Source organism: Aspergillus nomiae (genome assembly GCF_001204775.2).
Source record: "Aspergillus nomiae NRRL 13137 chromosome Unknown contig00439, whole genome shotgun sequence".
NCBI lineage: Eukaryota > Fungi > Ascomycota > Eurotiomycetes > Eurotiales > Aspergillaceae > Aspergillus > Aspergillus nomiae.
Window position 1 is genome coordinate 367 of NW_015378494.1, and position 26,136 is coordinate 26,502.

At 48.6% G+C, this 26,136-nt stretch overlaps 6 protein-coding genes across 6 annotated transcripts; 2 read left to right on the forward strand and 4 right to left on the reverse strand.

Moving 5' to 3' along the window:
• Positions 1 to 1,904: 1,904 nt before the first annotated feature.
• ANOM_010546 (putative TFIIIC transcription initiation factor complex subunits Tfc3) lies at positions 1,905 to 7,914 on the reverse strand (the record flags this gene model as incomplete). Its single annotated transcript, XM_015555802.1, has 5 exons — positions 1,905 to 2,316; positions 2,424 to 5,979; positions 6,038 to 6,482; positions 6,557 to 7,650; positions 7,848 to 7,914. 5 exons carry the CDS (start codon positions 7,912 to 7,914, stop codon positions 1,905 to 1,907), a joined length of 5,574 nt encoding a protein of 1,857 aa, XP_015402437.1.
• Positions 7,915 to 9,397: 1,483 nt separating this feature from the next.
• ANOM_010547 (uncharacterized protein) lies at positions 9,398 to 10,914 on the forward strand (the record flags this gene model as incomplete). The annotated part of the gene is made up of 6 exons (XM_015555803.1): positions 9,398 to 9,575; positions 9,646 to 9,764; positions 9,825 to 9,886; positions 9,950 to 9,975; positions 10,026 to 10,375; positions 10,441 to 10,914. The coding sequence occupies 6 exons, from the start codon at positions 9,398 to 9,400 to the stop codon at positions 10,705 to 10,707; spliced, it is 1,002 nt and encodes a 333-aa protein (XP_015402436.1). The 3' UTR covers positions 10,708 to 10,914.
• A 408-nt stretch (positions 10,915 to 11,322) lies between these two features.
• ANOM_010548 (N-terminal protein methyltransferase) lies at positions 11,323 to 12,081 on the reverse strand (the record flags this gene model as incomplete). Its single annotated transcript, XM_015555804.1, has 1 exon — positions 11,323 to 12,081. One exon carries the CDS (start codon positions 12,079 to 12,081, stop codon positions 11,323 to 11,325), a length of 759 nt encoding a protein of 252 aa, XP_015402435.1.
• A 241-nt stretch (positions 12,082 to 12,322) lies between these two features.
• On the forward strand, positions 12,323 to 13,910 carry ANOM_010549 (putative ribosomal N-lysine methyltransferase; the record flags this gene model as incomplete). Its single annotated transcript, XM_015555805.1, has 6 exons — positions 12,323 to 12,461; positions 12,511 to 13,106; positions 13,156 to 13,213; positions 13,264 to 13,326; positions 13,386 to 13,497; positions 13,562 to 13,910. 6 exons carry the CDS (start codon positions 12,323 to 12,325, stop codon positions 13,908 to 13,910), a joined length of 1,317 nt encoding a protein of 438 aa, XP_015402434.1.
• Positions 13,911 to 14,380: 470 nt separating this feature from the next.
• On the reverse strand, positions 14,381 to 23,386 carry ANOM_010550 (FMP27 family protein; the record flags this gene model as incomplete). Its single annotated transcript, XM_015555806.1, has 5 exons — positions 14,381 to 14,651; positions 14,704 to 14,801; positions 14,855 to 15,540; positions 15,587 to 19,336; positions 19,381 to 23,386. 5 exons carry the CDS (start codon positions 23,384 to 23,386, stop codon positions 14,597 to 14,599), a joined length of 8,595 nt encoding a protein of 2,864 aa, XP_015402439.1. The 3' UTR covers positions 14,381 to 14,596.
• Positions 23,387 to 24,723: 1,337 nt separating this feature from the next.
• On the reverse strand, positions 24,724 to 25,685 carry ANOM_010551 (uncharacterized protein; the record flags this gene model as incomplete). Its single annotated transcript, XM_015555807.1, has 4 exons — positions 25,523 to 25,685; positions 25,302 to 25,418; positions 25,118 to 25,234; positions 24,724 to 25,034 (listed from the first exon to the last, which is right to left on the reverse strand). Exons 1-4 carry the CDS (start codon positions 25,599 to 25,601, stop codon positions 24,724 to 24,726), a joined length of 624 nt encoding a protein of 207 aa, XP_015402438.1. The 5' UTR covers positions 25,602 to 25,685.
• Between the last annotated feature and the right edge of the window lie 451 nt (positions 25,686 to 26,136).

Consider the following 26,136-nt stretch of genomic DNA (forward strand, 5'->3'; position numbering starts at 1 on the left):
GCAACAAAGAAAGGGCTGCACATCATGTTTTGAGTTCCGGAGAATTATCGCATTATGCAGTCAAAGCCAACTGATGGTAGATGCACTTTTATCTAAAGAAGGTTGTGAGTCGGCCCCGGCGACTTGGGCAGCTTAGTCTTCATGGGCCAGCTATCCGCAGTGTAAGTATACCACATGGATATACTACTAGTACTGCCTGAGGCCTTACTTTGCCAAAAGCCATAATACCACCGAATGTATATCCCACGCGTGCATTATCTACTAAAGCAGACCTTGTATTCAGCTGAAGACGCAGAGCCAGAGACAATCCGGGATATATTTAGTCAAGTAATAGTATCCAATTGTCAAAGCACTATTCCCATCTGTAAATATAAAATCCGAGGTTCAAAGCTACAAAATGAGGTATCCGAATCGAAAACAACATCCACCCTGCCACCACTTCAATTAATGTATCTCATCTTGAAATCCGCCGTCTTTCCAACCCCAAGTAGACCATCCAGGGAAATAAAATGCCACCGCGAAACCGCCCTCAATCAAACTCACATGGATGCGGCCTCCGCTGATTCATCTACACTTTCAATGCACCACTTCACCTCCACGGAACTCCCATCCGTCTCAGCCACCAGCACAAGTATACCATCGTCGCATTACTCTTGACTCTTTGTCCCCCTACCGCCATGGTATTTCCCTGGCATGAGTCAATATCCGCCTCCTGGAGTCCTACATGGCCTTCGAAGACTTTACCAACATACTTTCCGTCCCCATCTGCCGCGCAAGCACTACCCCGCCGGTCCCTGGGCCGACTCTGCGAGGTCATAGCGGTGGGTGAATACTACGACATAGGCCCGGAGGTCAAGTACCTCTGGTACCAACACTCATGAAACCTCTGCTGCATGCCGGATTCGCACGAGCCCGACCATGTCCAGTACGCGAGCTTAGCTTCTAGCGCAGATGTTCAATTGGCAGTTCAGTCCGGAGATGCGGCGTGATAAACGGAAACATATCTGCCATACGCCTCTCGATGATGTTCTTCCTCCATGTATGCCGGAGACGGTAACTTGCAGATTTACCAGACGAGCTCGACTCATCCGGTAAACTGGGGCTTGAAGAATCCGGGAAAGTCCAGCGTTTGTGTTGAGGGATGTCGTTACTGATAGTGGCCACTTTCACACGGTTCAGTCCTGTTGGGTTAGATGGACGTTTGGAGAATTGCTTCATGAAATAGCATATGATCGATGTTTGGGTATGCTCACAAGTAGCATGTCGAGACATCACTTTTACACTCCAACTGACTCTCAAGGTGGGTTCAATTCCTGGGGTATTAACACGCATATCGTCCCATCCATTCATATCCATTAAAGCCAACTAGCCATTCAAGACTCCATTACGATTAACACCGCACATATTAATTGGAGGAGACATAAAAAGCCACACTTATAGCGGTAATATTGAATAACGCGAACGACATACCGTCTCCGGCCTAGTGACGGTGCCCAATTCCAACGGTGCTACCTTGCGCCGGAGCACGGATCGCTCTAGATCGCCCCGGTGCAACCCAGGAAATACTGTGTCCCTTTGACCGAACTTTGTCCGTAGACCAAAGCAGGCTGAAACTCAAAGAAAAGTATGGAGAGGAAAAGAATGAAAGGGGGCGGCTGGTTGGTCGGGGTTGTCGCCCTGAATAACGGTTTAGGACTGCGTATGTGGCATCCATCATTTTCTGTCTCGCTTTTGCAAATGCGATGCAGTGGTTCTGACTTAGAATGCTCCACGAGTGCTATAGTATTATTAGGTGATAGGACACGGAGTACGGTGGGTGTGTATTATTGATCTTCATGATTAGGCCAAAAAAAACTATAGTACTATACATATTCAAATACATATAAGGGGATAGATGAGATTAACTAGCATAGTATCATCCACCACCATTCTTGGAGGATCCATCCAGCTTCTTTCTCGCCACTTAGGCCCTCCTTTCGCATGGCCCCAATCTCTGTCATCCATTTCAGCAGATGCTCAATTTCCCATGCTCCCATTGTGGGTTTGATCATGCTGGCAATGCTCGCGGCGCTGAGCCCCGGTCTGCTAGCGACACAGCCAGCTACTGCGGCGACGGCCAAATCCCACAGTAGCTTGATGAAGCCACCGTGTATATCACACCATAGAGGGATTTTTTCTGGTACCCAGGCCGCCCCGTTGTTCGTAGCTCGGGGCGGGCAAGGCGCCGGAACATCCTTGAGTTCCTTCTCAATCGGGTTCCCGTACACGTAGGTTTCTTCAACGGGGTACAGCTCAACTGCGAAGCGGAGCTTATCCCTGTCGATTTGTCTGGTCAGGTATCCGCCCTCTGTCAGCCCGTATTTATCGCGTGGGGCATCTCGTGGTCTCAGGGTCACTCTGCGAGCGGCCAATAGGTTGATCACGCTAGTATGTCGCCGTCTTCGGCATTATATTTGATCTCAAATTTGCCTTCAGATTGTAGTGCTGGGTCGAGCACTTGCGTTTTGAACCTGGCTGCCCGTCGGAGCTGAGTGCTTTCAATCAGTCGCTTACGTCCCAATGCGTGCAGGAAGTGATCTGTGATGTCGTAGTTGCGGCCCGGCGTGATCCTGCCTCTGTTACCCATGGATATGATCCTCTCTGTTACCAGCGACCCGATGGCGTTTTCTATAAAAGTTCCCATGTATGACAGTGCCTGTCGGGCCTCGGCAGGTCTGTATGCCTCTTCCGGAGTAACTACATTGGCCCGAATCCATGATTTGACCACTTCCAAGCGAGAAAGATCCTGCTTGGGAGGGGTAGGCGTCTTGTGTTCATCGATCAAAGGGAGGGCAAATGGGACGCTCGCAAAAAGGTTACGCTTGCGATTGATGGTCAATGGCTGAGTGGTCTGATAAATATCATCCAGAGTGCTCGGCGGTTCCTCCCGAATCTCGAATACACTGTCAAATTGCTCTCGTGTGGCGGGTAGGTCCGGAAGGAGCTTTTCGGATTTGGGGACATCGAGTTGAGCATTTGCCCAATCGACAATCCACTCCCAATCATACCCCTCGAGGTCATCGTAGTTGATCGGAGGAACTTGGCCATTGCTGTATGCTTCAAGATAACGCTCTTGGAAGTCGCTCTGCATTTTCGCCAACTGGAGCCGGTTCTTGCTTAACACGTACTTCCCTTTCGCTTGGATGAAAAGCGGATCATAATCCGGAAAGCTGTTAGAAAAGAGTGTCCAGTCGACAACTTTACCTTCATAACCCCCCGCTAAGGCACGGACCACAACAATCGCAATCATGATCCTTTGAGTCAGCAAGTGCGGCAATTGATATCCAGTACGATTCCGACGAGCAGGTGCTCGAGATCCAGTAGGTTGTATTGTCGTATCGAACTCATCGCCAGCTGCCATTGATGCATTGAGTTTCTCCAAGCGACGGTTCTGCGTTACTCCAGGAGCCAGTGTCCGAGATATCGGGAGTCCGTTAGGTCCGAGAAGCGTCATTGTGCCAAAGGTACCAGGTTGTGCAGAGAAGTCGGATCGGCGCCCCCTTTGCCTGGTAACCCTGGGCTCTGGCAGAGGACGCGCTGGAAGCTCCGGTTCATCAACGTCAAACCGTATGTTACCCTCTATTCCAGCGCTATCAAAACTATTCTGCACTGTCTGATTGATGTACCAAAGATCTGCACTCTTCTTGTCGAGTAGTCCTTCGTTTTGAAGTTCCCATCGCATAATCACATTCGTATCATAAAAGAACCGGTTCGATCGGGGGTCTGCACTTTCGGAGTAGTCAACAGGGCGTCGCCGTGTCTGGCTAAACAAATCATCAAGCGAATGAGGCAGTTCAGGTGTTTTGTCGCTGGTGGCGTCAAGAATACGTGGTAACTCGCGCGCTTTCTTCTGGTCATGCCTTGCAGCCCGCAGAGCAGCAAGGCCTCCGTCTGTCGAAAAGGTTCCTGTATTTGCATAGAACGTCTGCCTTGAGTTCATCAGCATCGCGTATGGTGCCATAGACGATATGGGAATCCAAAGGCGTCTCATTCTCCGGCCACCTTCGGCGGCTGAGCCGTCCTGCGCTTGAAGTACGGAAGGTTGACGTCCTGGTTTGATCCGCCTTCTACCTTGGTTGGCCATTTGATCGGGCCTTGTAGCAGCAGTCATTCCAGGAGTAATAGAGTCTTGTGCCAACGGTCGCTGGAGTGACAAGAGTCGAACCACTTTTGAATGATTTTCCTTCCCTTCCCCGATCCTCTGCAGTAGTCGCTTCTGAACGCTCAGACCCTTCCTCTTCTCCTGGGCTACAACAAAGCCTGGTTTATACTGCAATTGTACTGTGAGTGCTGACTCGACAGGAAGTTTGGAATACGTGTTGGGGTCTCTGCCGTCTTTTCCAAAAGTGACTCTCCTTGCACCAGTCTTTGTCATTTCAGGATCGTAGTCGACATTATCTGGAATGTAATGCCGGGAGCCTGCAGCCAGCATCTTTTTTTGCATATCGATGACTAGGGGGTCATCTGCCCGCATGTCGGGTTTAGTTATGATATTCTTTGTTACCATAACCCCTTTGTTATCCTTCCCACTAAAGGTTAATTGGCGAAGCTTTCCAGCATCGATTATATGTTTCACAGTTGCTTTGATCGTACGAAGGTCGGGGGTTTCTTTGTACTTGGTCTTCCTCCATGCAGTCGCGAACGGGTACCATATCTCAGTTCCCATGGGGAATGCCCCGCCAGCTTTTTCGACAATGTCCAGAATAATCTTTCGCCGTATGAAACCGACAGAACCTTTCTTTTCCTTCACATTTTCTCTCGCTCTGCTGCCCTCACCCAGCGTTTCCGTATCTGGGCGCTCCAAGGGATTGGCGTTGACTTCTTGGCGGTCTACAACAGTCCGAGATGCTGGTGTTTGGCCCACTGCAACCCCGTCTGTCGGCGCGGCGTTGCATTCCTCTGTCTCCATTGGTGCCGATCCATTTAAGTCATTAACAGGAGCATGATCCGTTGTAAGGTTGTCTTTAGCGCCTGTGGCGTCTTTATTTGCCTCATTTCCGACTGCTTCGCGAGGCTTCTTGGAAGATGGTACCTCTAGGGCCTGTGTCGCATGAACGTTGCTCTCTCTTAAACTTCTCTCGGTTACAACAACCTCTTGGCTATTTTGGTTGGGTGACTCAGCCCTCTTCCGTTTCAATGGCTTCCCTTGGGTTTTATCATCATTGCCAACATCAGGGCGATCCTGTCTTGAGTCTCCAGCTGGAACGGCCTCGGGATTTTTAGTACCAATCATAGAAGCATTATTAGCCTTAGTGGTAAAGTCCGTAATGCGTCTCTGTTTTGGAGTGCGCATAGTTGCTGGGCTAGATTCAAGTTTAGATGCGGGTTGCCTTGAGCGTCTTTTAGTGCCTCGGGAAGGTGTGGCATCTATATCTTCAGGAGCAGCATCTAGGATCCTACTTGCCGTGGCAGGTTTGGGAATGGGTGTGGGAACAGGTGTGTCTTCGACATTTTCTTCAACAGTCTCTTCGACAGTCTGTTCCCGAGAAGGCTGTTGTGATCCGTCGTCTTGGCCGCCTGCTTCAGCTTCTTCCAGAAACCAGGGAAAAGACGACAGCTTCGGGGACTTGAAGACAGCAATTCGACTGATCCTTGGACGACCTTGTCTTTTGCCAGTAGGTCTTCGCCTTCCACGTGGTGTGACATAAACTCCAGAATGTGGACGTTGAATCAGCAGCGCGTTGTACTCCGTCCAAGTCTCATCTAAACCAAGAGCTCTAAGCTTCTCGATCTCAGACATTCCTTGGAACTTTGCAGACTCATCCCTTGGTACTTTCCGGCGTTTGACAGTCGAGATAGAACTGCCTGGGGTTTTATCGCCCATCTCCGAATCTGATACATCGAGGCGTGGTCTTTTCGGTCTGCTCGGAGTTACTATGTCAGAACCTGTAGCAAGCCTTTTACTTCCCGCAGGCGCCTTGGTTTGCCCACAGTGGAGTGCTAGGAATCGTCAGTGCTGTGGATAACATCAAGGTTCCTCGGACTTGGAATAACCCACCGTATGTTCCATCTTTAAGTCGGATTGCTGCGGCATCAGTGTTGGTGACATTGTAGCTTGACGGGTCCACTGCAACTATGCATTCCAAAAGAGAAACATCGCCATTTTTCAGGAGCTCCTTTGCAGGTACAGCCACAGGCAGTCCATACTTATCCAGCTCAGGCTGTGCGTCAACAGGCGGTGCGCGAATCTTGTCCACCTTCGGATTTTTCGGGGTAAACTCAACAGCTTCCCAGGCTGACTCGCCCGACTCAACAAGCTTTGCAAAGTTTGTTGCGGTGAAATGGTTATACTGAGTTATCGTGCGGTTTAGTACCGTGTCTCGTACAATAGCCATATGGCGTAGATGCAATGGTTGTGACAGCTGCCAACATTCTACCAGACGACTCATTGTGTTCTCCAGTGGCCGACGGTAGAAACCACCAAAGCATTTTCTGATGATTTGCTGGTAGGTAAGTCAGATTACATTCCTTGAATGATGACAGGTAGCCATTTTTTGTCTCTTTTAATCTAACGCACCTGATTCATAATTCCGTCAGTCCCCGCATTTTCGACAACGTCAAGGATCAGGTTGTGGATAGTCTGGTCTGGAGACCACACAGGAAGAATGCGACCTGCTTCATCTGTATCCTCCTCTCGTTTCATCACATTGAGCGTTTCGCCATTATTTAGCAGAGGAGATTCCCTTGTCGCATCGTTCGGGTCTACGTCTTCATCCAGTTCCGCATTATCATCCTGCTCCAGATTGGTTGAGATGCCTCGACTAAATTCATGGAACAACTCCAAATCCTTTTCGGTCGGTTCTCGTATAAGCTTCACGCAAGCAAAATAATGTTTATCATTCTCAGAAAACTGCGACATGGCCTTGACACGCATTAAGACGCCTATGCGTTCAAATTTCCGCAGAGCACGAGAGAGGATACGCCACCGCCATCTATCCGCAAAGCCGAGAATTTTCTTGAGATCAACACGGGAAATGATCTCATGCTCCCGAAGGATACTGAAAAGCTGCTTGCTAAATTCCTTATAGTCGATCACTTGTGGTTGGCCCGAGGATTGGTCTTTTGTGGTTTCCGCAGATGATTGCTCTGCTTGCATAAATTTACGTAGGGTGCAAAGACTAGTTCGGGTTGATTTGATCTGGATAGCCCTCTTCTCAATGTAGCCTTTTTGCTGCAGTTGGTCAGTTCGCTTGGGGACTGAGCGCTTGTCTTGGCCGCTCAGTTTCACCAATTCCGTCTGAGCAATACCATTTGACTTGCGCGATGCGATGATAGATAGTAGAGCGAATTCAGTGGCAAGAAGTTTGTTTTCGTCTGGCTCATGGCCTGTGATAGCAAGCCATGTCCTCTCCTTCGAGACAAAAACACGAATTGGGCTTTGGGCAGTGTGCTCAGAGCTGGATGCATCATTAACACGACGTTCTACATCACTAAAACTCAGAGCATTCCATTCTCTATTTTCACCAATAGAAACTTCAGGGTTTCTTGCTAGCCACGACCAGACTTTTTCCTGAAATTGCCGGTCAACGACATGGCTGCGGGTGGATGCATCTTGTGCAGCCTTGGCATAGAAAGTATTGATGAACGTCAAGACATCGGAAGGAGAAGCGCCTGGAGTACGTTAGTCTCCTTATACCTTTTATGGTACATCCAATTGTCTTATTGAAAATTTTGAAACAAAAAGAGAGTTTTGATCCCAGCGCCAGAAGAAGCAGGATGCAGGGATTTGGATATCAAATCGCCAAAATTAGAGCCGGTGCTGCAGTAGTGGACCCTCATAACAAGAACACAAAAGACAGCGAACTGACCTTGATCACCGCAGAGAGCAATCTCTGCGAGGAGAAAATCAATCAACTCTCGTAGACTAGGGGCCATCCTATTTACATGGCTGAATTGCGGCCAATAGGTAAGGGAACGGGGGGAGTAAAAAAATTTGACGTGTTCCCATTGATCTCAACTCATCACCTGGGGGATAATCTCTCCGTCGCAAAAAGAAATTTGACAAGCCTTCGATCCACGTTGAGCGCGAGATTCGAACCATCGCCGTAGAGTGAAAAATTATGTGCAGCAGATTGGTGGGGGTGGCGGGTCTCCCGGCACGTGATGTATGCCATGGTTCTCAGGCATCGAGTGAAGGTCTTGAGTCTCAGTGGCATGATTCGTTCAATCACAAATAGGGTTAAACTACCACTAGTAGTATGATACCTAGCACTCACTTTGAATTACTTGAAAACCTTAGCTTCCAGGTTCTTCGTGCTTTGATTTGAAGGAACGGTTCAGGATACGCAATCTTACTTGGAGTTGCTGCACAAGTTAGTTATACTATCATAATTAGTCATACAGCACTCGATTTCTCGGCATAACGCACCTAATGCATCATCCAAAGGGATCGTCGCTGATCGGCCGGCTAGACCGGGTTCGCCTTTTACTCTTTCCAGCTTTTACCGGAAATTCTGCAGGACAACTAAGTAAACCAAGAAGCAAAGAATTTTAGGATATTGCTTCGAGAGAATAGTTATAATTGATTTCAGTCTAATACATCGATTCATCTGAATAACGAAGCGATCAAGTCTCGAACTCAGGTACACCCATTGAGGTATGTAGTAGATGCGTAGATATACAGTACTCCGTACTTTGTAGTTGTACTTCGCTGCCATCGGAAGTTCGGCGACAGCCAACCGCCGATAGCAACAAACGGAGCCAATAATATGCAAAACCTTTCTTCAAGTTTTTGATCCTACGGAAGGTGAAACTTTACGTATTCCGAAAATCAGGCAGGTGTGGACTGTGTAAGGTATTCATGGTTATTTTTCGGAGGGGAAGATAATCAAGAATGCTGTTGTTGTTGTTGTTGTTGTTGCTACTGGTGTTGTTCCTCGGCATACCGTCTTGGGCATTTAATTAACTAGTTATTGATCTAAACATACACTTTGCAATCTTGAAAGATGTCAAATGACATCACGGGGTCCGGTTACGTCAGGCACCTTGTTTGTTCAACCCAGAAAAGTCTAATACTTTACAGCCAGCCCAAAAAAAAAGAAAAGAAAAGAAAAAAAGAACACTCCATTTGTTTCCGGTCCTTTTGCATCTTTCTCGACCTAGAACAATCTTCTCCCGTCTACCGTCCGGTGCACTCAATGAATTGGTTGCAGCCCACATAAAACTATCACCAGTCCCAACGCGCCTTGACAGCGGCAATAACTCAGCCCCGTTGTCGCCACTCACACTCGGATTATTTCTACCATTCTTCGATCACACCATGAATCTCGTTGCATGACAGTCTCCCTTCCATTGATCTCCTATACTGTTGAACCCCAGTTAATCTCCGCATATCCTCACCATCGCTAGGGCTATAGCGATGGAAGAAGGAACCGCCAGCACCAACCCTTTGGAACCTCCGCCGCTCCCTTACTCACTACGGACACGAAAGAAGTCAATCGCGCTTTTCTGGATATTATTCGTTATTGATGCCCTCGCTCAACCCATAGCGCTTTACTTCGGTCTGTGGTATGGCACTAACCTGTCGCATAACTTGGGTATGTTCCTGGCATAGTCTTCGGTGGATACGCAGGCATGACATACGTGCTAACCGATTCGTGCAATTAGTCTTTACCATTGTGACAGCTTCATTGGGAGGAATTTCTGTATTTGAATACTTCTACCGGCTCTATAACTTGTTCCGAAAGGATTCTCGCGCTCGACCGTTGAACGCACGAAAATCATGGGTAGGCTTGATCAAGACGCCCCGAGGGTAGAATATATTGGGAACTGACGCTCCATTGCAGCTGGATTTCTTCCATATCAATTTCACCATCGTCTGGCTGATCCTCGCCGTTGAGCTCATCGTGTAAGTTTCGGAAGTATTCATTGTTTTGGATAGTTGCTGTGTTATATACTAACAAGAGGCCAGGGGAACCGTCCAGCCAGAACCTTATGGTAACATATCCTACCGTTTATTGCTCTCTCCCATACTTATAAATCTATAGTGCGACTAGTAGCCATGGTTCTCCCAAGCGTCATGTTCTACTTCGGTGGTGTCTACTTGGCCCTCGATATACTCCGTGTGCTAGGTTTCAAGGCTCCTTTCCGAATCTCCTCGACCCCAAAGGGCTCTACAATGCCAACAGCTTTATATGTCATGATCGAGGATGTGGTAGCAGTGGATGGGGCCGGGGGCCAGAAGTTCCGGTATGCCCTTCGAGTCCGGTATCTTTCAAGCCCATACTTCCGCCGTATGCTCTTTCAAATGAACTGTTTCTGGGCCGGGGGCTCTATTATTTTCGCCGCCGCCATCACCGCAATTGTTTTTACGACACCAAGACCTGTTGCATACACGGTAAACCGCCCATCCCGTTTTTGATGATCGATTACATGGAAAGCTGACGGGTTCGTTCTTCATAGCTTGGGTGGTCCTTGCCGTTCGCTTGGGCCGGCGTCTGGACGCTAATTACCATCCCGTGGGTCCAAAGTGATCTTCGTCGTGAGAAGAAGGCATGGGCTGAAAACCGCGGTCAAGGAGGTATTCCATACACGGATGATATTAGCGCGCCGGCTGATCGGACTCGCCTCGAGTCAATACACGAACATTTATGGCCTTGGGGCCGCGAGAAAAACAAGGAAAAGCCCTCTACACAATCTACCCCGTCTGACGGTCATTCAAACGTATGATTCAATGTTTTGCATGACAGAAAGGCGCAAGTTGTGATCAATCTTTCCTTTATCATCCATCCAGTTGTCTTTGCGCGCTTGCAAACTTCGAGGGGGGTTAACAAGCACGCCTTTACTTGAACTCAGCAGTTCATTGGAAAATCAGGTTGGTCCAACCACGCCATGAACCCTGACATCTCCTCAACGGAAGTTGTGACAATGATCCAGCTGTGGACAGCAAGGGTAACGACGATATGCTTAAAATCCACGTGTATTCAATGTATTGTATATAGATACCCTAGCTCTAATGTATTTAGGTCAATGTATATTTTTGCCCAATATTTGCATCCCGTTGTTAATGAGGCTGCTAGTCAAGCTTGGAATGACCTTTCAGATGCCGTCGTATAATGAACGATCAAGGGGTTAGTCACATCGACTGTCAGCCGTATCCAAAGCGACGGACGGTTCCGTTGGGCATGACGACGCGGCGGATGGCGCATGAGCTTGGCATTAGCAAATAGGGATGCCAGGCCAGGAACTAGGAATACCAGACATCACACTTCGTTGGGTATATCCAGAGACTCCGGTATCTAACTCCTGAGGTATGAAGGCGCGTGACAATGTTGGAAAGTGAGTTCAACTCTTCGGCCGCAGAGCATAGAACCTCACAGGAAGCAGCTTGAAATTCTTTGGGAATCCGAGCTGCAATTCGGATGTGACAACGATCAATCCAGCCTGCTTGAAGATTTCTTTAAACTTTTCATCCGTCCTCGTCACGCTACTGTCCTCGTCATCATACATATCATTTCCATTGGGATCAGTCGACTGGTTCTCCTTGACAACCACCATTCCCGTATCTGTCAACGATTCACGACACCGCACAAAGTACTCAACCAACTGCACGTCGGTTAAATGTCCCACGCAGAATTGAGTCCAGATCAGGTCGTATTTCTTCTCCGGGTACCACCCCTCCAAACCGACGGTGTAAATATCGCCCACCACACCAGATCGCTTCAGAGCGCTGTCGTGTATAACCTGGGTGAATTTCTCGACCGGCTCGACTGCGTCCACGGTTTCGCAGACATCCTTGAGGAACCCCTCCGTGACGCGCCCCACCCCCGCACCGCAGTCAGCTCCCAGCTTCAATTTCCCTTCGGTGGTGCAACCGGGTACCAATCGTCGGACCTTGGAAAGAAAACTCTTCGAGCCGCGTAGATCAATGCGTGTATACCAGGGGTAGCTCCCCAGCATGCCCAGCATGGTGTTGGAGTTGGCAGCGACGCTGTTCCAGTATCGGATAGATGCGGCGTGGTCGATCTTAGAATCTGGGGCTGCCATTGCGGGGTTCTCCGGGTTGGCCTCGCCGGGTCCCGATGCGACTGGCTCAGAAGCCATCGCCACGACTAGACTAGTGACTGGGTGAGTTCCTGTGTCGTGAATTGTAGCTTTTCCGTCCCCTTGGAGATTTTTGTGATGAGAAATCACGGAATTTCCGCCGGCTTATGTAAGCCTTCTCCGGTCTATTGCACACTCTGATTGGCCAGAGTCGAGACAGTTACTGTTAGCTGGGTGCATTCGCGACGACTCAACCTAGGCATATCAACATTCCCAGGCAGTAGAAGAATCGGCAGCAGAGATGGACGAATTGCCGGGTCAAGAACATCTCGCCTTCACCAAATGGGCCATCGAGAAGGGAATCGAGATCAACGGCATAGCGCCAGCTCGATTCCCCGGCCGCCGGTTAGGAATGATCGCAACCAAGACCATAGAAGTGAGTACGTCAACAAAATACAACCGTACAGCGTCGCTACAATGATTGACCAGCCATCACGAGAAAGGAGGGAGAGATCATGCTCACTGTCCCACAAACGGCAATGCTATCCATTGACTCCATCCCGTCTTCATTCGTGGATCTCTTCCCAGAGGGCGCATCCGTGCACGGCATCCTAGCCGCATATCTCACGCACGGGGACGCCAAAGCCCTGAAAGAGATAGATGCATGGCGCAACGTCTGGCCCAACTGGCAGGAGCTCGAAGACAGCACGCCTATCCTATGGCCGGCTCATCTGCGACGGTCAAATTCCGCCTTCGAAGACGAGGACATTTCCTCCACACCAAGTCTGCTCCCGCCCTCTGTATCTGGGCTATGGAATTCTTTCGAAAAGGTACCCGTAGACATCAACTACGACACCCGGTATCAGAACATGCTGGCGCAAGAGGAAAAGCGACTCAGACACGCCTGGGAACAGGTTCTCTCCGTGTTCCCCAAAACAGAGTGGAAGACGTTCGCATATTACTGGCTCATCATCAACTCAAGAAGCTTCTACTATATCTCCCCCGGAAAGGGCGAACCGGAGGATTGGAACGACGCCATCGCGATGGTCCCTTATGCTGATTATTTCAACCACGAGGATAACGCGGTTAGCCCACTCATTCTTCCCTTACCTGCCCTACCTAACAGATGAAAAGGCATGTGAGGTCAGATTCGACCATATCGACTACACATTCCGGGCAACTAGACGATACGGTAAGTATACTTAACCAACGGTAGAAGAATAGGGCTAATCGCCGCCACAGAAAAAGGCTCAGAAGTCTACATGAGCTACGGCGCCCACTCAAACGACTTCCTCTTCGTCGAATGTCAGTTCCCTCTAACCCCACCCCCATCATACACCTCTAACCAAAGAGAAACCCTGCAGACGGCTTCTTTCTCGACAAGAACGAATCCGACTCAATATACCTAGACGACATAATCTCCCAAGACCTAACAACAACCGATAAAAAAGAACTAGTCCACCAAGGGTGTTTCGGGTACGTCAACATCCCAGTAATTCCCCCCACCATCCCATTCATACTAATACAACTCCCGAAAAAGCAACTTCGAAGTCACAGAAACCGGCGTAAGCAGCGGCATCGAAACAGCCGCCTGTCTCAAATACATGTCCAAACGGGACTTCCGGATCTACATCGAGGGTCGGTCGAAACGGGCCTTTGACGCGGGGAAGTCGGCGGAGGTGATTCGGGGTTGGATTGAGGTTTATCTTGAGGAGTGTGAGAGGACGATGGAGATTATTGGGTCGATGTTGGAGAAGCTAGGTGGGTCTAGGAGACGTAGTGGTGGGGAGAAGTGGGAGAAGAGTAGGTTGGAGATGTTGCTTTGTAGGTGGGGACAGATTAAGCAGATTTGCGAGAAGGCTACAAGTGCTGTTGGTCAGGGTGAATAGAGATATATTTGGTTACTCTTCTGATGGAACAGCTTGTGGTTGAGTTCTGTAGACAAATTATTCGTTCAGAAGACTTGCGCTTGATGAAGGGAACATGACTTATATTCGGTGGATAATGCAGGTTTGAAGTGATATTAAATGAAGTAGCTATTGAACTGTGACATAAATTTCAATGTACAAGACTACGCTAGCATCCCTTCCAATATACCGTCTATCTATACACCAGCCCAGATATACACCCGATGCATGTATATGTCTTGTCTCCAGTCGCTCACGGCTAAACTGGTAGAGGCCTTCCAATGCGCCCCTGCTCCCATGTAACGATAATAATAGATAAAAGGAAGGCGGAAAAGTATACACAGCAAAAGCAAAAGGAGGCTCGAGGCCCTTGCTCGAGCTATACCCCAGAACAAAAACGACAGAGTAAGTACAAGGTCACAATTAGCCAAGCAGGATAAAATTGACACAGTAAATCAAAAACATGTTTACAATATGAAGCCAGTGAAACAGATGACGCCTATATACGACCCATTGCAGTTAGGGTATCATGCAGCAGAAAATGGCAGGCCACGAGAGGGTGACGGAGAAAATGTAAGATAAGAAGGATAAATGGTTAGGAAAGCAAGCTTGCTTCGCCGATCGGACATAGTTGTAAAGCCATAATACACGTCCTTTCTGTTGAACGATTACTTTCTGGACGGTATTAATTTGCGCCCAAAGTTACGGATCGTCATTTTGTGACTAGATCGCAGTTAGCACAGGCAACCTACAGCTCAGTACGAATATAGCTCACCTCTCATCTGCCCCGTCCCAGCGTTTAGTTTCGGAACGGGCAATTGCAGTACCTGAAGTCACGGGCCGGGATGGAGGATTCACAACCCTGCGAGATTGCTGCACAGTTGTTAGCGAAACTCTTAGTATTATTAGAATCATTCAACACCAACCTCCCAGCGAGCATCCACGTCGACCTCACTAGTAGATCGAGCATCAGACATTAGGCCACTCTGCTCAATACTGAGCATACTGGACCCTAAGGAATTCGAACGAAGGCGTCGAGAGCTTCCGGAATGAACAGACCTCTGCGACTGTGATTCTGAGTACTCGCTGTTCGAGTCCTGGCTCGTCTGACTTTTGTCGGATATCGTGACTGCCGCGCTATCAGTGTTGTGAAGCAGCTGGGCAGAGTTCGCTATATCACGATATTTCTTCTGCTGTTGTTTTGTAGGACGATGATGTGAAAATTTATTCCCAAGTATCGCAGGTGCGTGGGATATAAGAGCCTTGATGACGTCTTTCTTCAGTCGCAAAGCCAAGTCCAAGTTGGACCATGTTTTGTTCCGATACTCCAGAATTGGCAGACGGAAGACGAAGTCGTGAATGTCCTCCAGGTTATGATCTCCTTTGCCCTTGTAGCTCAAGCAAAGTACAACGTCTCGCACCTTGACATGAGCTAGCGTCATGTAATTCGATGCGCGAGAAATCATCTGGGTTAGATCGTCGGTGGCTGCTTTGGACTTGTTTCTATTAGGTAGTTTGGCTAAGCCGAATTTCTTCCCTTTATCTTCACCGGCGCGCGCCCGAGCCATTTGCAAGGGTTTTGTCCGTGCCTTGTCTTGATAGTAACCGTAAACTGTCGGCCGATCTCTTAGTAGATAAACCGCCACTAGTTGACGGACGCGCTGTCTGACGAGAAGGTTCGGAGGGACCAAGCCGGTTGCTATCCTTATGGAGGGGCGTCATGGCGAGGCCTTTCAGATGGTTAGAGCGTGCAGATCGGGGTCTAGCATCATCAGATGACGTGAACGTCGGTTGTAACCTCAGTTCAATAGCGCCCGGTCCCTTCTGCAGGTCTTCTGTTGAGACATCCGTGTTGCTATGGGCGCTTCGAGGCGGAACCGCACTTTCTGCCTCCTCTCCATCTTCGTCGGAGTCTTCCTGTGGTTTCATGTCCTTGATCATTAAGGGCGAAAAGCCCCCGTTTTCAAACGCATTCGCCCCGACATGAGGGAATATGTACTCGAACACCTTTTGGCCAAGCTCATGCTCCAGTTGAATCTTGAGCGGGAAAAGTGACACCTCAAAATTATCCAAAACAGGGATACCAGCAACTGCTTCAAGCATGTGCCACTTGACCTTAATCATGTAATCATCTGGTGAATCCAGAGGCTTAGCTTGATCGAGATACGGCACAATGATTTGAGGGTAGATGGCGTCCGGAAGAAGATTCAATCCATACAGTCGTTCAACTGCTACGAGGTTGTGGTTAGACCCATCACTGTTGTCAGTACGATCAAATTCGGCATTTCGTAGCTGGAACTCGACCAATGGTTCGGTTTCGTCCTTCATAAGGTGCCAGACAACCTCATGGGCTGATATGTTCCAACGCAGGAGGCCATGGGCCCCAGACATTGTCGGATCAATTCTCCGCTGAGAAGTTGTTATTGCTTTCATCAAGAAGAACAACTCGTCTTCGCATTGAGCAAGATCCTTTTCAAGCTCCATGCGATCTGCCCAGCCTTGTTTGTCGAGATATTTGGCATGGATTTGGAAATGCTCCTTGATCTCTTCCAGATGACGAATCCGAGACTGCAGTTTAAAAACCATCTCCGGTGCGCCTCTAAGATCGCTGAAGTCAGAACTGAGCATGATCCTCTCCAGGCGTTCTTCCCGGACTTTCTCCAGAGGCTCGCTGTAAAGCAGCAAATCAAGCACAATAATGTACATGGAGTAGTATTCAACCGAATCGCAGATAGCGCGGACGTGAGGAAACTCGACGCTGATTTGATCAATTCTGGATTCCTCGCTGCCGAGGCCACGCTCTTGGTCAGGTTGTCCCTTTGCCACTTCTTCGTTATACTTCAGACGAAGATTGTTATACTTGTCGTATCTCAGGCTGGCAGAAGTCTTCTGAACAATTCTTGAGAAACCGAATGGGTTCAACTCGAAATCAAACATCGCTTCGATAGTCAACCAAGGTGGCCATGCCGAGCCTGGAGAATTGCCGTACTTGTTGCCTGCGTAGAACTGCAAATGTTTCATCAAATTCTTCTGCGTTGCAACGAAGAATTGAGCACCGTCCATTTCGAGGGAGAAGCGGCGCTGTACCAGACCACTGACATCGTCAGAAACACGTTCCTTGTCCATGATTGACACGACCTTCAGCTGCATGCCCTTTGCGGCAACCAATACGACCGACTTTTGGTTCTTCTCGCTTTGGAGCTGGATCTGAGGGGCGATAAGCCGCAAGTGATAGCTATTTTGCGGTGTGAATTCCGGTGAAATATTCTCACTAGAATCATCAGACTTTGAACTGTCTTGTTTCTTGTGGTCAGGATCCTCGTGTTCGTCTGCATTTACAAAGTGTTTCGCGTCATTCAGCAGTTGCTCGATACGATCTTCCACGGTTCCATCCTCTTCGTTATCCACAAGGCCACGAATGTCGGAGGGACGTCTTGATGCGCATTTGAACAACTTGGAATACCTTCTCTGGTTCTTGCTTTGTTCGTCGACGATATCGAGGATAAATTTGACTGCCCTTCGAGACATGTAATACACAAATCCACGCCTTTGGCTCACCTGGTGACTGTAACGCAATATGATGTTCCTTAGTGAGTTGTTCCATTTTAGCTGAGTATTGTGTATTATGAAACGATTGTTGAAATTGGTCGCAAACTCATCGTGAGGTGACGAAGAAAGCCCATCCATATCCGCATCCTTGCCATCGCTGCTCGAATCTGCATCCGTCCCTACTCGGTTGGTGACATCAGCTGCGACGGTTTCGGGGCTTATTTTCGTTGAGCACAATTCTTCTCGAGCGAGTTGCCGCTCGAGACGTTGAAGTGCAGAAGCAAGGAAAGCCCGTCGCCGAGCGAGAGACTGCGCCTGCTTGACGTAATTCTCATGCTCTGTCCGTAATGAAGGGTCCTGATCAACATCCTTGGCCATGCGAAGTTCTTGCTCTCCAATTGTGCGCTCCCAGTCCTGAACCTGCGTTTCAACGTGGGCAAGGCGCTCTCTGATCAACGCCATTTGCACTCTGCGTGGTTCATTACTCTCGGACATAACACACGCATGAGTAGGCTCGTTGCCAAAAGTACTGTAGCCTGTCTCGTCCGGACCTATGTCCCCATGATCTGTCTGGCGGAAATAAGTAAATCGTGGTGTAAATGCTAAAGGCAAAATCTGCGTTCGCGGGTTCGACTCTTGAGGAAGGATCCAATCCAGCTCCACGAAATCATCCATATCGACCCAATCAAGATTGTGATCCGGGATAGTAAACCGGGAAAGATCGACGGAGGGCACAGGTTGCTGGAACGTTGAGATAATATCATTCTTGTTTTGCTCAATATCATCCAAGTTAGTCCCTTCAATGGAAGCCGAAACAGCTCTGAAGTCCGCAGCTTGCAAATCTAGCTCGGCTTGGTTAATCCGCATGGCGCTTGCCTGCGTCTGCTTGAGGCGTCCCTTTGCTAGTGTCTTAACCTGTTCACGTCTTTGGTGCACATCAAGCTTCAGACTATCCAAGCGAACCTTGATTCCTGTCGCTGTGACAACATCCTCGCCATAGTCTTCACGATCCTTATGCTTGTACATGTGAGCTACAAACAAAGGAGCGAAGAGCAGTTGATACTTTACAGTAGCAAGATGGCGGTTGAACTTCTTGCTAGTCTTGGTAATGCCGGGCCACAATGGACCTTGCCGAACAGGAAGTGACATTACCCCAGAGAAAAGAGACCACCAATTGAAAAAGTGAGTGAAGAACCGTGGAGTGAGATGGACTGTGTTGTAGCTAGTAGATGATTCAACTTTGTCAACAGACCAATCCCTACTCTCTGGGGCGAGCACGGAGATTGATAGATGGATATGGTTACTCCGGAACCCACGATAAGCGTCATAGACCGCACGTTCGGATGGACTGACATATTTTGGATTCTGGAGAATAACATCATAGTGCGGCATGAATTCGAATGACCGCCTGTTTTCATCGACATTACGTTCAAAAACGAGGCCTACAACCCATTTCACTTCGCCTGACAATTTCATCACAACTTTCTTGAAGTGGGCCGCATTTTTTAGCTCGCTTGATGTCGACGTGGTTTCCAGATCCTGAGCCGTGGCCTCCGCCATGAAGCGGGCTTCGTGACTGTAGTCCGGAATAGCTAGCACATACTCCCCACTAGTAACACTCATGAACTCCTTTGGATCATCACTAGTATGGACTTCCCATTTGACATCCTTGCGCCAACACATGACGAATCCACTTCCAAAACCGGTAACGACATACGGATCACGAGAGCCTTTCAAGCGCAAGTGAACATCTCCGTCTTCTTTCCAGAGAATCCGAAGCCGGGAATGGAAGCTCAGTCGAATCTTGTCCCAGAAGCCAACCCTGTCAGAAGGATCAATTTCGGCTTTGGTGAAACCCTCTATAATTTTCATCATGTCCTGGATGACAGCTGGTACGACATACCCCAAGAGATGCTCGTTGGGAGACTCGTGTTGATCTCGATTGTCGGATCAGAATACGTCTTGACAGGGCTTACCGATCGCCAAACGCTTATTTCGAACGAAGGACTTTTGGAGCCGTCCGGAAGTTCGGTTGGAGGGACAAGCTCTACTTGAACTTGTCTGGACGATTTATAGTCACGATACTCTTCCGCAATGACAAAGTTGGTTCGAAGTGACCAGCTTGGAAGCCTTGGTGATTGTCCAGGGCGTAAAGCTGGTATATGCAACAAGTCCAAGGGATAATCCCTTAAGTTGACGCGGGCCTCTCCCATGTCCAACTGAAAGCTCATTGGAATGAGTAATGCATATTGTGTAGACATCGGAATACCTTTTCCAATCCTATGGAGGAATGTTGGGTAATCTTGCAAAGGAAAAAACGGTTTGTCTATGACAAGATGGATATCGCTTATTAAAGCCGCCATAAGAGCAGGTCTATTCGGGATAGAGAGCACAGTCTCCGTCTCCTCCACATCTTCAGGCGGCTCATCGGCTCCACAGAAGAGGTTTCGTACTTCCTTGATCGAAGTACCCTGGAACTTCAAGGCACCGTCGATCTTCTTCTTCCAGCTTCTTGCATTGTATTCCTGGAGTCGGTACCAGGCCACGTCTGCCGATACCTTTGATTCGCCCGAGAGACATGCTGCACCTTCAGTGTCATAGCGGAATTTTCTTCCCCGCCCACGCTTATTGTCATCTGAATCACTATTGCGTGGCTTCGCATCGGCACTTTTGCTTCTCTTTGACTCCCCACTAACCCTCTCACTGCGAAGGGTTCTGTGGCTCGACTTTGCACGCAATCTTGATGAGGCGCGCCGTTGATCACATTCCTTGATTTTTTGGATCTTCAACTCGTATGCCTCTTCTCTTGCCTGGCGCTGGCGTTGCTCTAGAAGGCCTGCACGATATATGCACCCTAGTTTCCATTCAAATGCATCATCCTCCATTTCGAATAAAAGTGCTTTGCTGCGCAGTGATATCCTTGGTACTTTTTTCGGTTCCTCTGGGTCTCTCGACGAGTCAAAACCGGCCGTATGGTTTTTGAATCGATGGTGAAGTTGCTTGAGGGCCTTTGCTGTGTTAATCGCGTTGTCAAAAATGCGATGCATCACCATGTGGTGCGGGACAGCCAAGCGGATAAAATCTGCCCACACATCTATCGACTTCTCTTCGGTCAGATTGACGCCCTGCTTTAGTTTGGCAGTGCGGAAATCGACTCTGACATTAGTCATACCGATAATTCGTGCCCAGACACCCTTGAGCTTAGGTGCCTCAGCGTGGAGCCGAACTAGGTGAGCTCGAACAAATGGAACGGAGAGTCGGTGGGAACCAGCTGCAAGTCCATAAATTTGGAGCATCATGGGGGGGTCTGCGGGAAGGAAAGTTTTGACCTGAACCACAGTGACTCTCACGTCGGCCGTAATAAGCTCATTCCTTTGCGAGGATGGGCGGGGCGATGAAGGAGGCGAATTCCAAGGAGAAAGGGTCTGAGGTGTTGCTGTTGGCGAACGTTGCAAGAAAGCGCTCTGGATCACAGATGCGGCAACTCCTACGCAGTAATAACGATAAAGGGAATACTGTAGGTAAATACCCTTTATCACGGAATTGATGTGGAAAATAGGCCCAAGACGGTCGCTCAAGGTACTTAACGCCACCTCGAACCTAGGGAGCGAGAAGAAAGGGTCCGCCTCCAGATAATCTTCAGATTCTATTACAAATCCCTCAAAGCCACGAACATGAAGAGCAAGTCGTCTTCCATCCGCAGCACCACGTTGTGTTTGCCTTGGGGGTGATGTCGGAGGAAACCTGAAGGGTGATTCGTCGCCGATCGTAGAATGACTCGGAGTCCGTCGCCGTACGATACTCACACTAGGTTGTTCGGTCTTTTGTGCTTTATAATCTGCGGTCCACGAATGGATCTGGAGGGAAACGCCACGAGAAAGTTCTGAGACCGCTTCGTCCACACCAGCAATTTCCAGACTCAAGCTGGTAGCTTCAAATTGGAACCTGAGCAGCCAAGGGGGAACGCGCCTTAGAAGACTAGGTTTACGCTCTTCGAGCGACATTGCAACCTTTCTCTTCGGCTTGATTTGGGCTCTGAACTGTTCAATCACCTGTTGAATACCTCGATTGACCTCCCCATTGACCATGTGGGCGGAACATGTGTTTAACGATCCAGAAGCCATCACGCATACCTCCGGGGATGAACTAAGAAGGACTTTCAGTTCCATATTATCGGTTGTGAGTAGATTATGTTTGACTCCCAAGGGCGTTTGGTAATACAGTTTGTTGGACGCCATCCGGGAAATAGACGATAGGGAATAGTGAACACCGCCTTCCGATGAATGAGAGGACTCTATGTCGAGTGAGATTGAAGATATAGAGCATATTAGGAGGTTGTAGTCTTCCGCAGAAACATCGGAAGCTTCAGAGATGGGCAAAACGAATCGAAGTACAGGCTCATGAACCGAGAGCTTGATACTCGCTTTAGGGAGCAACCGGGATATCAGTCGATGATTGTTTCTCTTTTTCCCACGGGGGGAGGATGTTCTATCCTGAGCCAATCCCAGGAGCCGGGAAACATGCCTTGGTTCTAAATCGATGGAAGGAGATGTTACCACAAGATTAGCGAAAAGGATATTAGTATTTCGCTCTTCCGGGTTGCATTCACTGAACGAGCTAATCGTCTTTGATGGTAGGGTTGTCTTTATGGTTGTAGTGGCCATGGGTATGTAAAGGATATTATCCGTCTCGCCGGAACTGTCGTCTAGACTGACCGAAAGAGAGATGGCAGCAAGGAGCGCTTGATGCGCGACGTCGTTCCGTTGGAAATACATCCGATGGGCGGGGCTATTCTGATCCATCCGATGCAGGTCAATGCCTATCTCATGGGATATAATGTTGAGATAGACTGAACTCTGCTTTGGCGAAGGTGGCTGTATAGCTCGCGATAATCTGAAAAAGCTCAAAGCTATCTGAATTTCATGTATTCCCCGCAATAGAGAGCTCGCAAACTCCTTTGAATCGGCAACGGTTTGGACAAGGGCGTCGTCCTGGCTTCCAGGCTTGTCCAATTCCTCCACGAAGTCTGCAAACGACACTTCATCGTCTGCTTCACTCTTCGAGGCTTCTGAGAAGGATTCCCGAAACTTCTTGATTCTTTGCGCGAGTGTCATCAGATCGTCGTAAGGAATATGCATTCTTCCGATCTTTAGGGCAATTGACGCATCCCTAAGTCCTTCAAGGTCTTTATATAGCATGCCATGTACATTGACTCCGATGTTGTCTAGCAATTCTGTTGGTTCTCCGCCGTCGACCGTAAGGAGGACATTTTGCACGGTCATTATCCATTCAGCTGGGCGTTGTTCACCAGACTCATACTTTTTGCGGCGAAATAGTTTCCCTCTGTCTACCATCTTGCGTCTAGTGTCCACTGCCAATGACAGACTCCCCACCTGAATCTGGCCAGCTTCGAGAAAATTGACGGTAGTGTTGACCGCCACGACATCCACCAATTTCAACCAGTGTATTTTGCGATGTAGCCGCTTCACTTGCTCCTTTAGCTTGGTTAACGATCTCCAAGTCTTGCTCCGTCCTTGGGGGGAAGCGTTATCGTCATCCTCTGGCGGGGAAGAATCCCCTGGGCTGGTAGGCTCCGATACATCGGGGTGGTTTTTGTTTCGTTTGCTCTTGGCCAGAGCGGCGGGGTCCACGGTCACTTTCAAATCGGTCAATCGAAGACTAAGCCATGTCGGTTGGGCAAACGAAGGTGGGTGTAAAGACAGCCCAAGGCCACGAAGTTCAATCTGTACCCCTTGCTTCGGGACGTATGCGATGCGGCGGAGAGAGAAGTAGCCAATGCGTTGTATGGAAATTCCCGTGGCGATCCGAACGATGGCGAAGATAAGAAACGAGGAGAGGTAGAGGAGAAGGAACCCGACAAGGACCGTAGTCGGGCTGAAGAGCGTCATCGTGGCTCGCGGACAGGAGGGCTGATCCGTTGAATAGGACAAGTCCAGCACAACAATTGAACCATCGAGAGACAAGACTGGGAGGCCGTTAGTAGATACGTGCGATACGATCAAGAAGGCTGGCAGTCTCGATGGTCATTCAAGGCTTTTAATTTTTTAATATTTTTTTCAGGGTGGGGAGCACCTCCGAAGCATTCAATCTTCCAAGGGCTTGAAGCCGGCGAGGGCCAGGTCTCCGTTAGGACCGGAACTGTACACCAGCCGGAGAAGCGACGCAGGAGGTACGTAAGAACTGCGAGTCACTCATGCTTCTGAACTGAGGGGGAAAGTTGGAAGGCAAAAAGAGAAATGCAGTATAGGACAGGATGGGTGACTCGGATCCGACGAACCATAGATCTATCTAACCTTGTCAGCAAAAAGACAAGTCGAGCCAGTCAATCCACTAGTCGTCGAGCTGGTCGCGGGCAGAACTGGAAGCGGAAAGCCGCCCACTTGGACCCAAAACGGGGAGTCTTCTGGTAGGCTTCCGTTCTGGACGGTCGGCTGTCTCGGCTCATTCCTTGCTACGAACGAAATGGGTATGGGTTCCACGCCGCATTTTACCCTTTTTGACTGTGCGTGTCATATACCTGTGAGCTGTGATGTTCTGTAAAGTACGTACATACGTAGCCCCTATTTCTCGGTACTCTGGTGGGGGGATTTTGCTTCATGATTTACATTCTGGGTAATTAGTAGCTCGTTCGTGACTGACTTGTCTACCAGTACCTTGCATTTCGTCACGATTCTCTCCATCTTGTTAGAAGTTTCATCGGAACAAAGCATTCTCCAGGAAGATTACTTACACCAATCAAGAACCTCCACCTGCGTAATGGTCATAACGACGTGTCCAATCCCACAAGTACAGAATAGATACAGTTCATCGGTGCACCTCCCTATATCTTGACTCGTCTATGAAGATCGGGCCTATCAGATTTCTAAATAAATCTTAATATTATACAGTTTATCGTACAAACCATTCATTTCCCGTAAACTAATATACAAGATGATGTATGCATGTCCAAGGGGGCATACTGTAATTTCAACTAGGTTGTCCCCTCAACCCCCTGCTGCAAGTAAAACTGAGCGAGTTTCGACTCCTCCACAGAACAGGAGATCACTTATTTACGTCATGGATAATTCATAGCATAGTCGAAATTCCAGCGGCAGAATCCTTTCAAGCAATAAAAGTCACCGATATTCATCTGGCTTCAGTCAATACGATCCCAACAGCAGTCGAAGCCATTCCGGGAGGAGGGACCATCTTTTGGAGGAAAAAGAATACTGATCGATGCTCTGCATTACTTCGATTCAGTTTTCGGTTGTCCTGCATCTGATCCACGGGATTTGGACTTTTCAAGTTCTTCGATCTTTTCATCAAGGAGTGCCATCTCAGCCTCAATGCTCAGCAATTTTTCGCTTAGAAGCCCTCTATAGTCATCATCCGAAAGAGACTTGAGAGGGATCCATTTCGAGTCGGCGATCCGCTGAATGATTGGCTTAGATGGAGTATTAGCCTGTTCTATTTGCCATTTGTCGATCGCATTATATGAGCCTTGCCCGAGATAGCCTAGTAGCGAAAAAACGACAACCCCTGGAATGAGCCGGCCTCCTGATCGTTGTCAACATGTCAGTCATCGACATCCAATTACCAGCGCTTGGCAGTAAAGCTTCAGAGGGCTAAATAGTAAATACCCATTAATCTTGTCACGGCTCCGCCAGCAATTCCTCCTGACAAGGCGCTGACATAAGCGCGTTGTTTCGGGGAGGCATTATCTTCATAATGGAGTTTCAAGATATTGCTCCTCAGCCCTGCAAAGAAAGTTCAACACCAAGAAAATTTCCTAGTACCTGGAAAGCAGGAGGGTAAGTAGCTTACACCAAAAAGAGGTTCCACAGGCGAACCAATGGATACCACACGATATAGAATGTATCACCGGGTGGCGAGAAGATCGAACGACGCCTGAAATCCCTCCATAGACAAGGCCTGCAGAGCCTGCATGGTAAACCCGTAAGTAACCGGATAGCACAGTACATGTTGTACCAAAAAGTGCATATTTCAATCAAGAGATGGGTTTTATCAGCGAAGCCAACACTAACCGCTTAGAGCTCCCACCTTCAGGGAAGAGAAAAGAGAGTTAGATTCTAAACTCGGATTTTGACTATTTTGGCCGCTCATCTTGCGAACCGTCCAGATCGCAAACCAAAAGCCAGAATCAAACCCAGATATATCACTACTGCTGCCATTGGCATCTTTTATTGTCTGGATGAGCGAAGGGCGGAAGTGCACGTGATATATGAGCTTATGTAAGGCGATGTATGGACATGTTACCTATTCTCTTTTTGCTACTATTTTGTTCTCCAGGTAGTTACTTTTTTCATGTGGAGTAGGTTTCAATCCTTTGGTTAAACACATTATAGTAATTAGCAACGAGAGTTTGGTCTGGTTATGTAGCACCTCTATGGGTAGTATATATAAAATTGATGAAGATGTCCTTGGAGAACAATAGAATCCACATTCACCTAGGGTTCCTGACTACCCGAGTCAAAATTCCTAGGGCCCCAGCGGTTGCTATGCAGTTCGATATTAGGTTAATTGTTCCTCAGGTGTTTACCGAATTGCATCAAGCCAACAAAATGCTTCCGTTTGTATAATAAGGATCATGGAACGCATCCTGCAGGGCGGAAATGGTGAAGTACAATTCTAGAACAAT